Source organism: Pleurodeles waltl, chromosome 7 (assembly GCF_031143425.1).
Source record: "Pleurodeles waltl isolate 20211129_DDA chromosome 7, aPleWal1.hap1.20221129, whole genome shotgun sequence".
Taxonomy (NCBI): domain Eukaryota; kingdom Metazoa; phylum Chordata; class Amphibia; order Caudata; family Salamandridae; genus Pleurodeles; species Pleurodeles waltl.
Genome location: NC_090446.1, coordinates 1,533,978,903 through 1,533,990,171, shown reverse-complemented (window position 1 = coordinate 1,533,990,171; position 11,269 = coordinate 1,533,978,903). Strand labels below are relative to the sequence as shown.

Sequence of the window (11,269 nt, the reverse complement as noted above, 5' to 3'; positions counted from 1 at the left end):
GGGATCTGGAAAACGGACTTCATGCATAACCTCAGATTACTGGGATTGGAATCACAGATTGAAATAGGCCTATACTCCCAGGACCCGAACACACACTGAACAGAAGGGGTCAGATTCTGGATCGTAAATTGAACAGATGGTGTCAGGGTCCTGGGACCAGGACCACAAACTGAACAGACCAGCGCTAATTCTATGGATGTGGATCCCAGATTGAACAGTACAGCTCAGATTCCGTGAATATGTACCCCCAAGCACTTCAGACCAAGCCTTATTGGAGCTTGGTAGAGCTCGACAGACAAGAGCAGCAGTCCCCTGAAACAAACAAGCAATGAAGACGGAAATGACCCTGTTATGGGAATCATGTTTACAACACAAGCAGACACATGCCGTCCATTACAGATGCCATATATTGATGTATTTACAAACTTTGGAAAGCTGTGAAGCCCCTGGGGCACAGGTCAATAAAAGCACCCAGTGCAGGTAAAAAAGGACAGAGGAGGAAATCTTACAACTATGAGATGAATAGCAGGAAGGGAGTAACAAGTCTAAATGTAGGCCAAAAGGTTTTGATATTTAAAAAAACAGAAACAATGCTCAGGTTTGCTCTTGGGAGAAGGCACAATTGTCAGGCTAAAAAGGAGGAAAGGAGGAACAGCAACAGGGCAGGGCTAAGAAAGGCTAACACGAGGAATGGATGCATACGGCTGTTTCCTGCTGCTATAGGTGCTCAGTTAATTTCCCTAGAGAGAAGCACATCTCCCAAATGTATGAAGGAAGAAAAGCTGAGTGAGTACCATAGGTTGGTTCCATCATAAAATGCTTTTATCGTTAACAGTGTACATATGGAACTGTTCTTGAACAGTTTCAGCCGTAACAGTCCTGAAAAAGACCTGTGTGAGTGGTTTCCTGCAGTAGGTACAGTTTTTGTTCCCATGAGCATGGCAGGCAAAAAGAAATGTAGTCTCAGACCAATGGGAGCTTTCATGTCCACGTTTGTCTCCCTTACACTCAGCTTCTTACTCTCGGTGAGAGGACAACCCAAGACGGCCCTTCCCAGCAGAGTCCAGCTCTCTTTGGTGAGTGAGGCATGATGTGACAGAGTGAGCAGGTTTGCCAAGCATGACCTCGGATTGAACTGCACATAAACACGAAGAATACAAACCAACAACAGCCGAGAGTAAGGCATATTCCTCCCACCCCCATAGCTATGCAATGTGGAATAATCCAGCACATTCTGTTAAAAAAATAATAATAATAATCGGATCTATCCTTCCGTTCCATAAATAAACATTTGTAGTGTATTCCACATACTTCTCTCAGCACATATGCTCATCTTCCCAGTAACACCGGCCTGCTGACAGCCTACGTGAATGTTTTACAGTGCACTGAGCTCCTGATATGCAGCCTCTCTGTCTGCATGTCAGGGTTCCTAGCCCCTCAAGCAGTGCTGCTCACCCTGGGAATCTATTGTCTCTGCAGTGCCCTGCACCCCAGGTGATCGTCCCAGCTGAAGAGCTGTGCACCTGTTATTTGTGCACCCTGCAGTGCTATGCACCTACAGGTGTCCATCTGGTACTATCACAGTGACATGCTAGTCAGGTTCTCGTGGCTGAGGAGTCCTTTGCGGGAGCTGCTGACACCGTGGCTGGTGCTACAGTAGTCTTGAAGGTTGTGGCGCAGGGTGACAAGGGCAGAGCCCAGGCAGGACCGGTTGGGGGCTTGCATGCCACCGGGGAGCTGGACGAGCACAGTAGCTACGGCAGCCATACCATCGTCTGTGGGCTCCAGTGTAATAGGCCCTACACGGAAACTAGAGTAGGAGTAGCCCATCAGGTGGGAGAGGAAGGGCTCGGAGCGGCGGAAGTGGTGGTATGGTGGTTCATGCGCATACTGCTTGATCCTGGGCAGTAGCTTTTGTCGCGTGGGCAGATAGACCAAGTCTGTGTCCGGTTCAAAATATACAGTGAGCTTGGCAAAGGGGCGACTTGCCATCTTGGTCATCTCCTGAATGTGGCGTCGCTGCTCTCTCCGGAAGTCCAGAAACTGCTTCACTTTCCAGAGCAGAACACAGACAGAAAGGAAGAGAAAGAAACATGAGAAGAAGACACTGAAGAAGACAAAGAGGTCAATGTGGGCCTGGTCTTGCCGGAAGAAGAGCAAGCCCTGAGATTCACTGACATTGCTGCTGCCCACTCCGAGCAGGAGGATGAAGAAGCGGCTTGACTTGAGGGCGTGCAGCTCATGTGGATAGGTGATGACTAAGCGGTCCCGCACGCCCCGCACTACCAGTACCGTCTGTTGATGCTTCACGGTTATGTAAGTGATTAGACCGTTGGTGCGCTCCTCGCGGACCCGCTCAACCCTCTGGCGCTCGGCCGCTGGGCGGCTGGTGCTGCTGATATTCCGGCTCAGCGTTGAGGGCTCCCCAAAGCCAGTCTCCTTCTCGGCCTGGTGGTGCAGCACATGCACAGTATGCACGCCAGTTGCTCTGTCTACCTCCACAGTGAAGGTCTCGAAAGAGGTTGAGACATAGATGTCTACCCCCCCAAATGTCACGTCGATAGTGATGCGGATGTCAACGTTGGTGAACTTGGGCTGCACACCGAAGAAAACTGTGCGGCCGAAGGGCAGGTTCTTAATGTTGGGTTCATGAAAACAGTTGCTCTGGGATGTGGGGTCAAAGCAGTACTCCTGCTCCACTGATATCAGCCTGTAGCACTGCTGGCCGTTCACGGGATTTCCATTAAACGAGTCCTTGCACTTGGCGCACTGGGGAGAGAAATGAAACCATTACATGGTGGACTATACACCGCATGATAATGCAGAATAGGGTCACACTGCCAAACAGATATATGAATGAATCAATCAAAGGTATAAAAAAAAGGGATATTGTAGTAGAGGAATGAGGAAAGACAAGAGAGAAAATGAGCAGGAAGAGGAGGAAGGAAGTAGAGAAACAGGACAGTTGTGGGGAGGGAAAAATAGTAAGGGACTGGCAAAAACAGGGGACGAAAAAGAGTTGCCAGGAAGGCAGGGAAGGGGAGTAGGGAAGAGGGAAAATAAAGGGAGGGAAACTGGCAAGTATATGTAGGGAGAATGAGGAGCACACCGACCTGGGCACGCAGCTCCAATTTCCATACCTCCCTAGCTCCTGGTGTATTTAATAGACTCCTTTCCAACGTCATACACAACTTCTCTATACCTCGCCATCTCACCTTATACAACTTCTTGCCATCCAAGCCCCTCCCACTATACCCCACAATCCTTCCTAGGACCACGCACCCGGAACCAGAACCAGACCTTAGCAGTATGCGTTGTTCTCACCAATGTGTAGGAAGCTGGGTTCTGGTTGCAGGACACCCATCCCTCCAACACACTTTTTGCCTGTTTTTTGGTGAAACTTTGACTGAAGTACACTGGGTTCCAGCTAACCAGTTCCCCAGTGCCAGCGTTCCTTCTCAAAAACAAGACACCTGGTCACTTGATCCCCAAGTAGGCCAGGCCCTTTAGCACCTCTGTAAGTCCCTAGTAAACAGTACCCTGGGGTAAGGGTACTGAAGAGGGCCCCTAAGAGTGGCAGCACAACTTGTGCCACTCTAAAGGACCTAGCACCAACCTAATGCAAACTGCCACTGCAAGCTGCGTGACAAGGAGCTCCCAGAAGTGCAAGCATGACCTGGTGCACACACACACTGTATGCCATGTCCCCTAAAACAGTGCCTGTAATATTTGTTAAGTCATGCCTACAGCAGGCCTTACAGCCTTAAGGCACAGTGCATTATCTTACATGCGTGTCATATGTGCAGAGCAGATATGTCCCTACACTGTCCATTCTTCGACATTGTAAGTGCAGTGTGGACACATTACATACATGGGCTGGGAGTTTGTCATTACAAACTCCACAGTTCCATGATGGCTTCACTGAAGACTGGGAAGTGTGGTATCAAACTTCTCAGGACAATAAACTCACAATGATGCCAGTCTTTGATTCTCAGACATACTGCGGAGGGAAGCCATTTTATAAACATGAGCTGGACAATGGTCAATACAAGTTGCCCCGCTACATGATGGCTCCACTGAAAATAGGGACGTTTGGTATCCAACATATCGTATTGTTAAACCCACACAGATTCTATTGATGGATTTATCAATATATTCACCCAGCCTCTGGTCTCCTTGCTGACTGGTTTCTGCCAGACTAACATCTGAGACACTGGTCTGACCTCCTAGGGTGACAGCCTTCTGCTCTCAGCAGGCCCAGAACAAAGGCCTGTGCAAGAATATGGTGTAACAATCCGTCACACTGGATGACCTGCTGATTAGCTTTCCTAAAGCGGCAAGCCTCAAAGGGCTGCCGCCTTTGAAATGCGAATCCGGCTCCTCCTCACAGGAGAGGAAGCCAACCCCCTAACTGGAAAATTGGCTAGTAGGTAGGCGTGCCACCCCGAGGTAATACCATCCCTAAGTTGGGCTAATCAAGAAACACAATTTTTCAGAGGTAGCTAGGCTCAGTAGCCCATTGGCTGCCACCCTACACGCCCCTAAACTTAGTTTTTAGGGGGAGGCCCTGGCACCAGAAAAGCAGAACCGACAACGTAAGCTGTTGACTCCAGAAACCCGGGAGGACTGCCTGCCTTCAATAAAGACCCAAGACCTCCCATGAACAGCGAACGTGCTCTCCTACAAACTGCAAAGAAAGGGCTCTGAGCCCTTCGGAACTGCCAAAACCCCACAACTGAAGCCATCACTGCACCTGTTGCCTCCGGCCCGAGTTGAAGTGTCCCACCAGTGCCAACACGGTTCCCCAGCCTGTCGCAGTTAGAGTCCATTGTGGTTTCACTCCTCCTAGGCTCCCCCACAACTCCTGCAGCCTCTGCATGTAGCCCCTCTCTACTGCAACCACTCTGGTAAGAAAAACCCAACACCTGAAGACACCTCTGCACCAACTGCCCCTGGCCAGTGGAGAGGAGGACCCCTGCTCCCGAGCATTGTGAGGCTTGAGCCCTACTGTTGGTTCAGCCCGAGTGGCTTCCTGGACAGAGCCGGCTTCCTTTTCCCCAAAGAGACCGATCGCCATTGAAACGCATTGGACACCCAATGCTGTTTTCCACCCTGCACCCAGCCTCCCCTGTACTGCTGGTGGTGCCTCGGACCTCGCCCACCACTCACCTTAACACCTTAACTCCTGGGGATAGGTCCTGTAGGTCGTTGTACTGCACCTGTTTGCTGAACTTGTTCTTCCTTGCGTAGGATAACATTGCAGAACTCAGAAACTGCACTAAGTGCCCACTTTTTGAAGTGAAAAGAACTTGTATTTAAAAACGTACTTACCTGAACGATTTTTCTCTGATGCCTACATGTATATAAAAATAATTGCTATTTTTATAATTTGGTGTGGATCTCCTTGGGTCGTGTGCTTAATTTGACTATTGTGTGTATTTGTAGATGTCTTGCACTCCTCTGTTAGGCCTGAGGCTGCTCGACCGCACTATCCCTAAATAGAGCACTTTGGGGTTGCACAGCAAGCCCCTGTCCTCTCGTGAAGCAATCCCTGCTCTTTTTACACTGGATACCTAGTGATTGATTATTCACATAAAAAGAGCCAGCTTCCTACACCGTGCCTTCCACCCTCCCCTCGTGCTGCTCAGTCCTTCCTACTAACACACAGCACTCCAATCCCCATACCTTGTTTCCTCACCTCAAACTTATTACAGTTCTCCTAGGAGCACACACTGCTCTACCCCTGTGCCTCGCTCCCCCCCCCACCTGTGGCCCGGTCACAGTCTTTTCCAGCACCAGGAATCTTTCCCACACCATGCTCCCTCACCTGGTATTTGTCACAATCCTCCTAGAAGCAGACAGAGCTCCTCACTCCCTGTTCGCCGCTACCTTACCTGGTACTTGTAGCAGTCCTTCTTGTCGCTCTGCGCACTGTTCTGGCAGTTCCCAGTCTCGGTGTTGTTCTGGCAGGGGCACATGGTACCATCTACTTCGTTGCAGGAGTCTGCATGCCCATTACACTGGCACCTGTGAACGGAGACAGCAGCGATCATGAAGCTTCAACTCACATTTATGCTAAGCTTATGTTATCTATAGCCCAGTTCGAGTGGCAGAACAGAGCTACACTGGCAGGTATCCGCGTGGGTCTACATAGCAGAAGAGGGGAGTGAACGTAGTTCTCCACCGCACTCCTGGATCCTGATGCGGGTCCACACACTGTAATTGCAGAGGGTGTTGAGGGCAGGACTGAGGTGACTTTGTGGGGACTCGTTTGGGTCCACTCACTGAAGCAGCAGAGGAGTTTGAGGGCAGAATGGGGCACACCGCTGGGTACTGGTGTGGGTCCACGTAATGGAATAGCAGAGGGTGCTGACAGCATGAATGAAGTGTACTTAAAGAGGTAACCAAGGGTTACAGATGCCACCATTATTGGTGCATGGGGAACAGTCAGAGTTGTGATTCTCAGAACCAATTATCTGTCTTTTGGGAGTTAATGTGAATTTCTACCTGGCCCGAATTTCAGTTCGTAAGAGGAAAAAACAAAAATCTTGGGAGTAACACGAACTTCATTCAGGACTGTGAGTTTTTGTCGAACATATGCTTATGGTTATAAACCGCTTAAGATGTATTACATCATTACTGTTTGTCATTGAACACATGTATATAGGTCTGTAATCATATTTGTGTTTTGACCACTGACTCCATGTTGTACTTAGTCTAGCAGCACACCGTCACATTGGTGACCACCATCTTCATTTTGCCTATTGACTGTTTTAGCGTTAGCGTCTGCCGCGTTAGAGGTGCAGATGTTAGACGTGCAGAAGCTGCAAGTATTTTTCCGCCCATATGGTTATGCTCGTATTTTCACTCTGCATGTTCTTTCTCACCAAGGGCTAAGGCATAACATGGGGGAGTTAGTGAGATAAGGATGTGCAAGGATGATGTTTATGGTACGGCAGGGAACGGTTTGGTTTTTGGAAGAGCACCTTGGGATCTTGGCCAGTTCCAACATGGTCTTTTCAACTCTGACTTGAAGTAGCCAGCGTTTTTTGGACAACAACTTGCGGAGCAGGAGGGGTTTCTAGAAATCTACGCTCTGGCTTGTTTAAGGTATATAAGAGACCGAAATTGGATTGACTGTGGAGTGCGGACCTTCGGCAGCATCGGGACGCTGATGCCTGTCATCTTTGCATTGGGTATGAACATATATCTCTCTGCATATATATGTGCTGTTTATAGATTGAAGCTGAACATTCTTTGTACATGTTTTCATTTGATTGCTGCACACATTTTTGAGAGAGAGATTATTTTTTCATCTTGGTCTGTAGTGAAGCAAAAAAAACGCATGATTTCCTTTTTGCTGCTGCTACAAAATCCACCGTCTTCTGGTTATCTCAGGTCTTCTTCTGCTCTATGCAGAAGACAAGATCCTTCTTGCTAACTCCCGGTAGTTCTACAGGAATAATTGTCTGCCCTTGATCCAACCGTAAAGTCAATTACCTACAGACCAACAATAGCTAAACTAAAATCATACTTTTTCATAGACAGTACGAAGATTAAAAATTAGCCAAATTCTGAATGGAGACAGAACTTTCTATTAAGTAAAGCTTCCCACTACCGGAAGTAAAACTTGTTTCCAACTTGAGTTGGAAATTCAGTGTATATCTTGCAACTTACAAAGCTACATCAGAAGAAACAAAAACCTACATCTCTTAACAAGAAGATCTGGTAGCAACATGTCCTCATAAACGGTCAAGGTCCTGAAAGCCACATATATAAGGGTTAAGGCATCACAAGTGGGGCCCCTGCCCCAACTGCTCTAGAACAGGAGAGAGAAAAAGTTTGAACATAAACCAGTCTATGCTGTTCCATCACCACTCTGGAATGGGCTATAGCAAACTTTACACCTGGTCTTAAACTGAAAATAGTCCAGTCAGAATCGAGATAACATAACAGTCCAGCTGCAGAATAATAAAAGGCAGGATAAGTTTCTCAGGTACTTAGAAGCCCTACATTAGGATATGAGCGAGCTGTATATGGAATCAAATGGTACCTTTCACAGTAGTCTTGCTACATCTACACACACATAATAAACCAATGGAAGGAGAAATAAAGCTGGAGAGATCATGTCTTTCTACAGAAATGTTTTAACTATTCCAGACAAGAGCTGCTCTGATCCCCAAGGCAAGATGTAATGTGATCCTACTACACCACAATTTGAGCTTTAAATGGAAATTGTCAGAGAACTCACTTAGGAAAAAGAATATTTCACAACTCAAACAAGAAAATATCAGAAACACACACACACCAAAGACATGTACACTATGTGACACGGACCAAAGTATGATAAAAATATCAACACTGCTCCTGACCAGTACATGGATTATAGTAACATTAAATATGTGGAACACAATGAAATCCACTACAAGAACATGTAGCACCAGTTTTAGAGACCGCATGCAGTACTTTGTTTGAGACAAGTGGGGCCTAGCCATCCTGATTGGACTTGCATAGGTGTTAAATTGCGCAGAAGATGTGAATGAGTCTATTTAGGAAGTTTTGATTGGAGGCTTCCCCGGACTCTTTGTAGGCACTCCCTGCTTTGTTCCATGCTCCCTTTAGATCATCGGTGGTACTCCCTCCCTGCTTGACCCTAAATTCACCTGAACTCTTTTAAAGCACTATCTGCTCGGTTTTACACTCCCTGGACTCGTCTCTAGTGTTTCCTGCTTGAATCTAGACTCCCCTGAGCATTTTACTGACACTCCCTCTGCCATGAACTCTTCGTCTGCACTCCCTGTTTGATTTCAAACTCTCCAAAAATCTTTGCTGGCGCTCCCTGCCTGGTTCTAGACTCCTCTGAACTTTCTGCAGGCACTTCCTCTGCTTGTTTCTATACTCCCTTGAACTATTTGCTGACGTTCCCTTTGCCCTGTACTCTGGCACTCCCGGTTTGATTTCAGACTCTACTAAATGAGTTGTTGGTACTTCCTGCTGGATTCCAGACTCCGCTGAACTCTTCTCTAATATCCTTGCTTGATTTTAGACACCCATGAACTCTTTGCTGGCACTCTACTGAGCATGAACCCTTGTGTGAATGTCACCGTTTCCTGGTGAACACTACTTTGGAGCTGTGACTGAATCTTTTCATCTGTATGGTGTGATGTGAAGTATACTGCGGACCAAAGATGTGCCAGGATATGTTTATTATCAGACGAATTTGAAGTCTTGAGATCTCAGATATTGGGCCATATGCGTCTCACGGGCCAAGAAGGATAGCCCTTGGAAAGAAGAATAACTCATTGTGAAAAAACAGAACCATCCTAGGTGTACTTTCCTTTCCTTTTATTTGGGAGATCCAGCATGTGAACGTTCTGCCTGCAAAAGCTGTTCTCCAAGTCCCTCACTTTAGTTCCTACCTTCTGTATTTGCATACTCCACATTCACAACTGTGATTATATATTACATTATTGCTGAGGTGTTTGATCTCTCGAAGACAGCCATGGATATAGTAAACCAATCCTATCTGCACGACTCACACAGCACAGAGATAGTGAATCGTGCATGTCTCTGGTGATTTGAGCGCAGAGTGTACTCGCAGTCAGGATTTGCTCGTCTTTACAAGGCAGTGCTCATTTTGGGTATCGTTACACTTTCTGGGCTGTGTGCTGCAGGTCCTGCAGATTTCCTAATGGGGTAATGTCCTTACTTGGTGCATCTCCCTTCGAGTAGGAAGTATCCTAGAAGGCAGCTCTCGCACTTTTCCCCGAAGCTGTTGTTCTGGCAGTTCACACAAATGGCGACATCCTCTGCGGGTCCCTCCGTCACCCAGCTAGGGATCTGAAAAAAAGGTATTATTAGCAAGGATAACAGCTGCCCGAGAAGATACCTTCTCTTACCTGTAACAGCAGTTCTCCAGTGTGTAAAAATAGTGTAGTGCTGCTACAAAGTGTTCAAATAGTAGCAACACCGCCATAGAACACATCTGGAGGACCGCTTTTTCATCCCACCAACCTTGTTATAGAGATGTTCCCAAAACTTTGGCTAAAAGATGCTGGCTGATGCCCCTAATTTCTCAGTAACATCCCCTTTCTTTGCAGTGTGACAATTACAGCAGACCCGCTCCATGCACCCAGGCCTATGTGGTTGGCACATATGGGAGGTGTCGTTCTTAGAGGGTAGGACTTGCTGGTGCACACTCAATTGGAGGTGCCTTTAGAATAGGGGCACCATGGTACACTTAGCGGGGAAAGGAGGCCATTTGGTCTTTGAGGCCTTTCTATATAGGGCGGCCCTGTAGGTTGTGGGGCCATTCAAAGGGAGTCTCCAAAGGCATTTCAACCTGTTCAATTTGCCAGTCTGTTCTATTTAATTTTGCATACAATAAACTACTTTTTTTTAAAAATCAAAGCACTGACTGCACAGCGATTTAATGTGCGTTGTTTCTTTCCAAATCTAGCCCACAGCACGTCATCCAAGCCTTGGACGTCCCAGTTTCACTACCCCGAAAGTCAATGACTTAGTCCCAATAGTGGGAGTCTAGTACACAGGGAGGCTAGAGTTGAAAGACCACAATCCTCACAATTGGGGCCCAGTACATTCTGACTGCCCAGGGGCCCTCCTACCTGGAAAGCTCACAGGCACTACTGCCATCAGTGAATGGAGGGCGGCACTGATGGAGGTGGTGATGTTACTGTGACTCCGATTTTTTAACAACATCTCTGGTGCTGACTCAGAGGTTCTTCACTGATCTCACTCCCTTGAACCTGTCCCAGCGTGGAATGAGGAAGGCATGGAAGATCCAGACAGCAAATACTCACTGTAGAAGGGGGTCTGAGTTTACCGGATATGGAACTGTACTACCGGAAGTAAAAGTCACAAATGTGGCGAGGTGGGTGGCTTTAGAGCTTCCTAACTAAGAGGGCTAGCTTCTAGAGCAAGAACTACAGTCTACATCATTGGCTGAGACTGCAGTGACTGGAGGGTGCTGCAGCTGCTCCCTACCTAGACAAGCCACAGTGGTTTGTCTTTAATGGCAAAGGTTCTTTAAAAGGACTGCAGTCACTTCGGACTAATCACCTGGCAGGCCCATTTGAGTTTGCCCGAGGCTGTGAAGGTAGAATTACCATTTTTTTGACCTGTTGAATGGTGGGATATGCTCATATTTACTGAAGCAAGGTTGGTCTATAAAATATTAGCGAGAACGTTCCTGACGTACACACCAATGACCCATGTAGCCTGTCTGACGTGCGACTGTGATACTACAGAA

At 47.4% G+C, this 11,269-nt stretch overlaps 1 protein-coding gene across 1 annotated transcript in view; it reads right to left on the bottom strand.

The window, feature by feature from the left end:
* Positions 1-800: 800 nt before the first annotated feature.
* MEGF8 (multiple EGF like domains 8) overlaps positions 801-11,269 on the bottom strand; it is a 338,669-nt gene continuing 328,200 nt past the window's right edge. The window contains exons 41-43 of the mRNA XM_069201403.1: positions 9,710-9,840; positions 5,895-6,027; positions 801-2,769 (exon numbers count right to left, since the gene is read on the bottom strand). Coding sequence (XP_069057504.1) covers positions 1,579-2,769; positions 5,895-6,027; positions 9,710-9,840 — 1,455 coding nt within the window. The 3' untranslated portion in view covers positions 801-1,578. The remainder of the gene's footprint in view (positions 2,770-5,894; positions 6,028-9,709; positions 9,841-11,269) is intronic.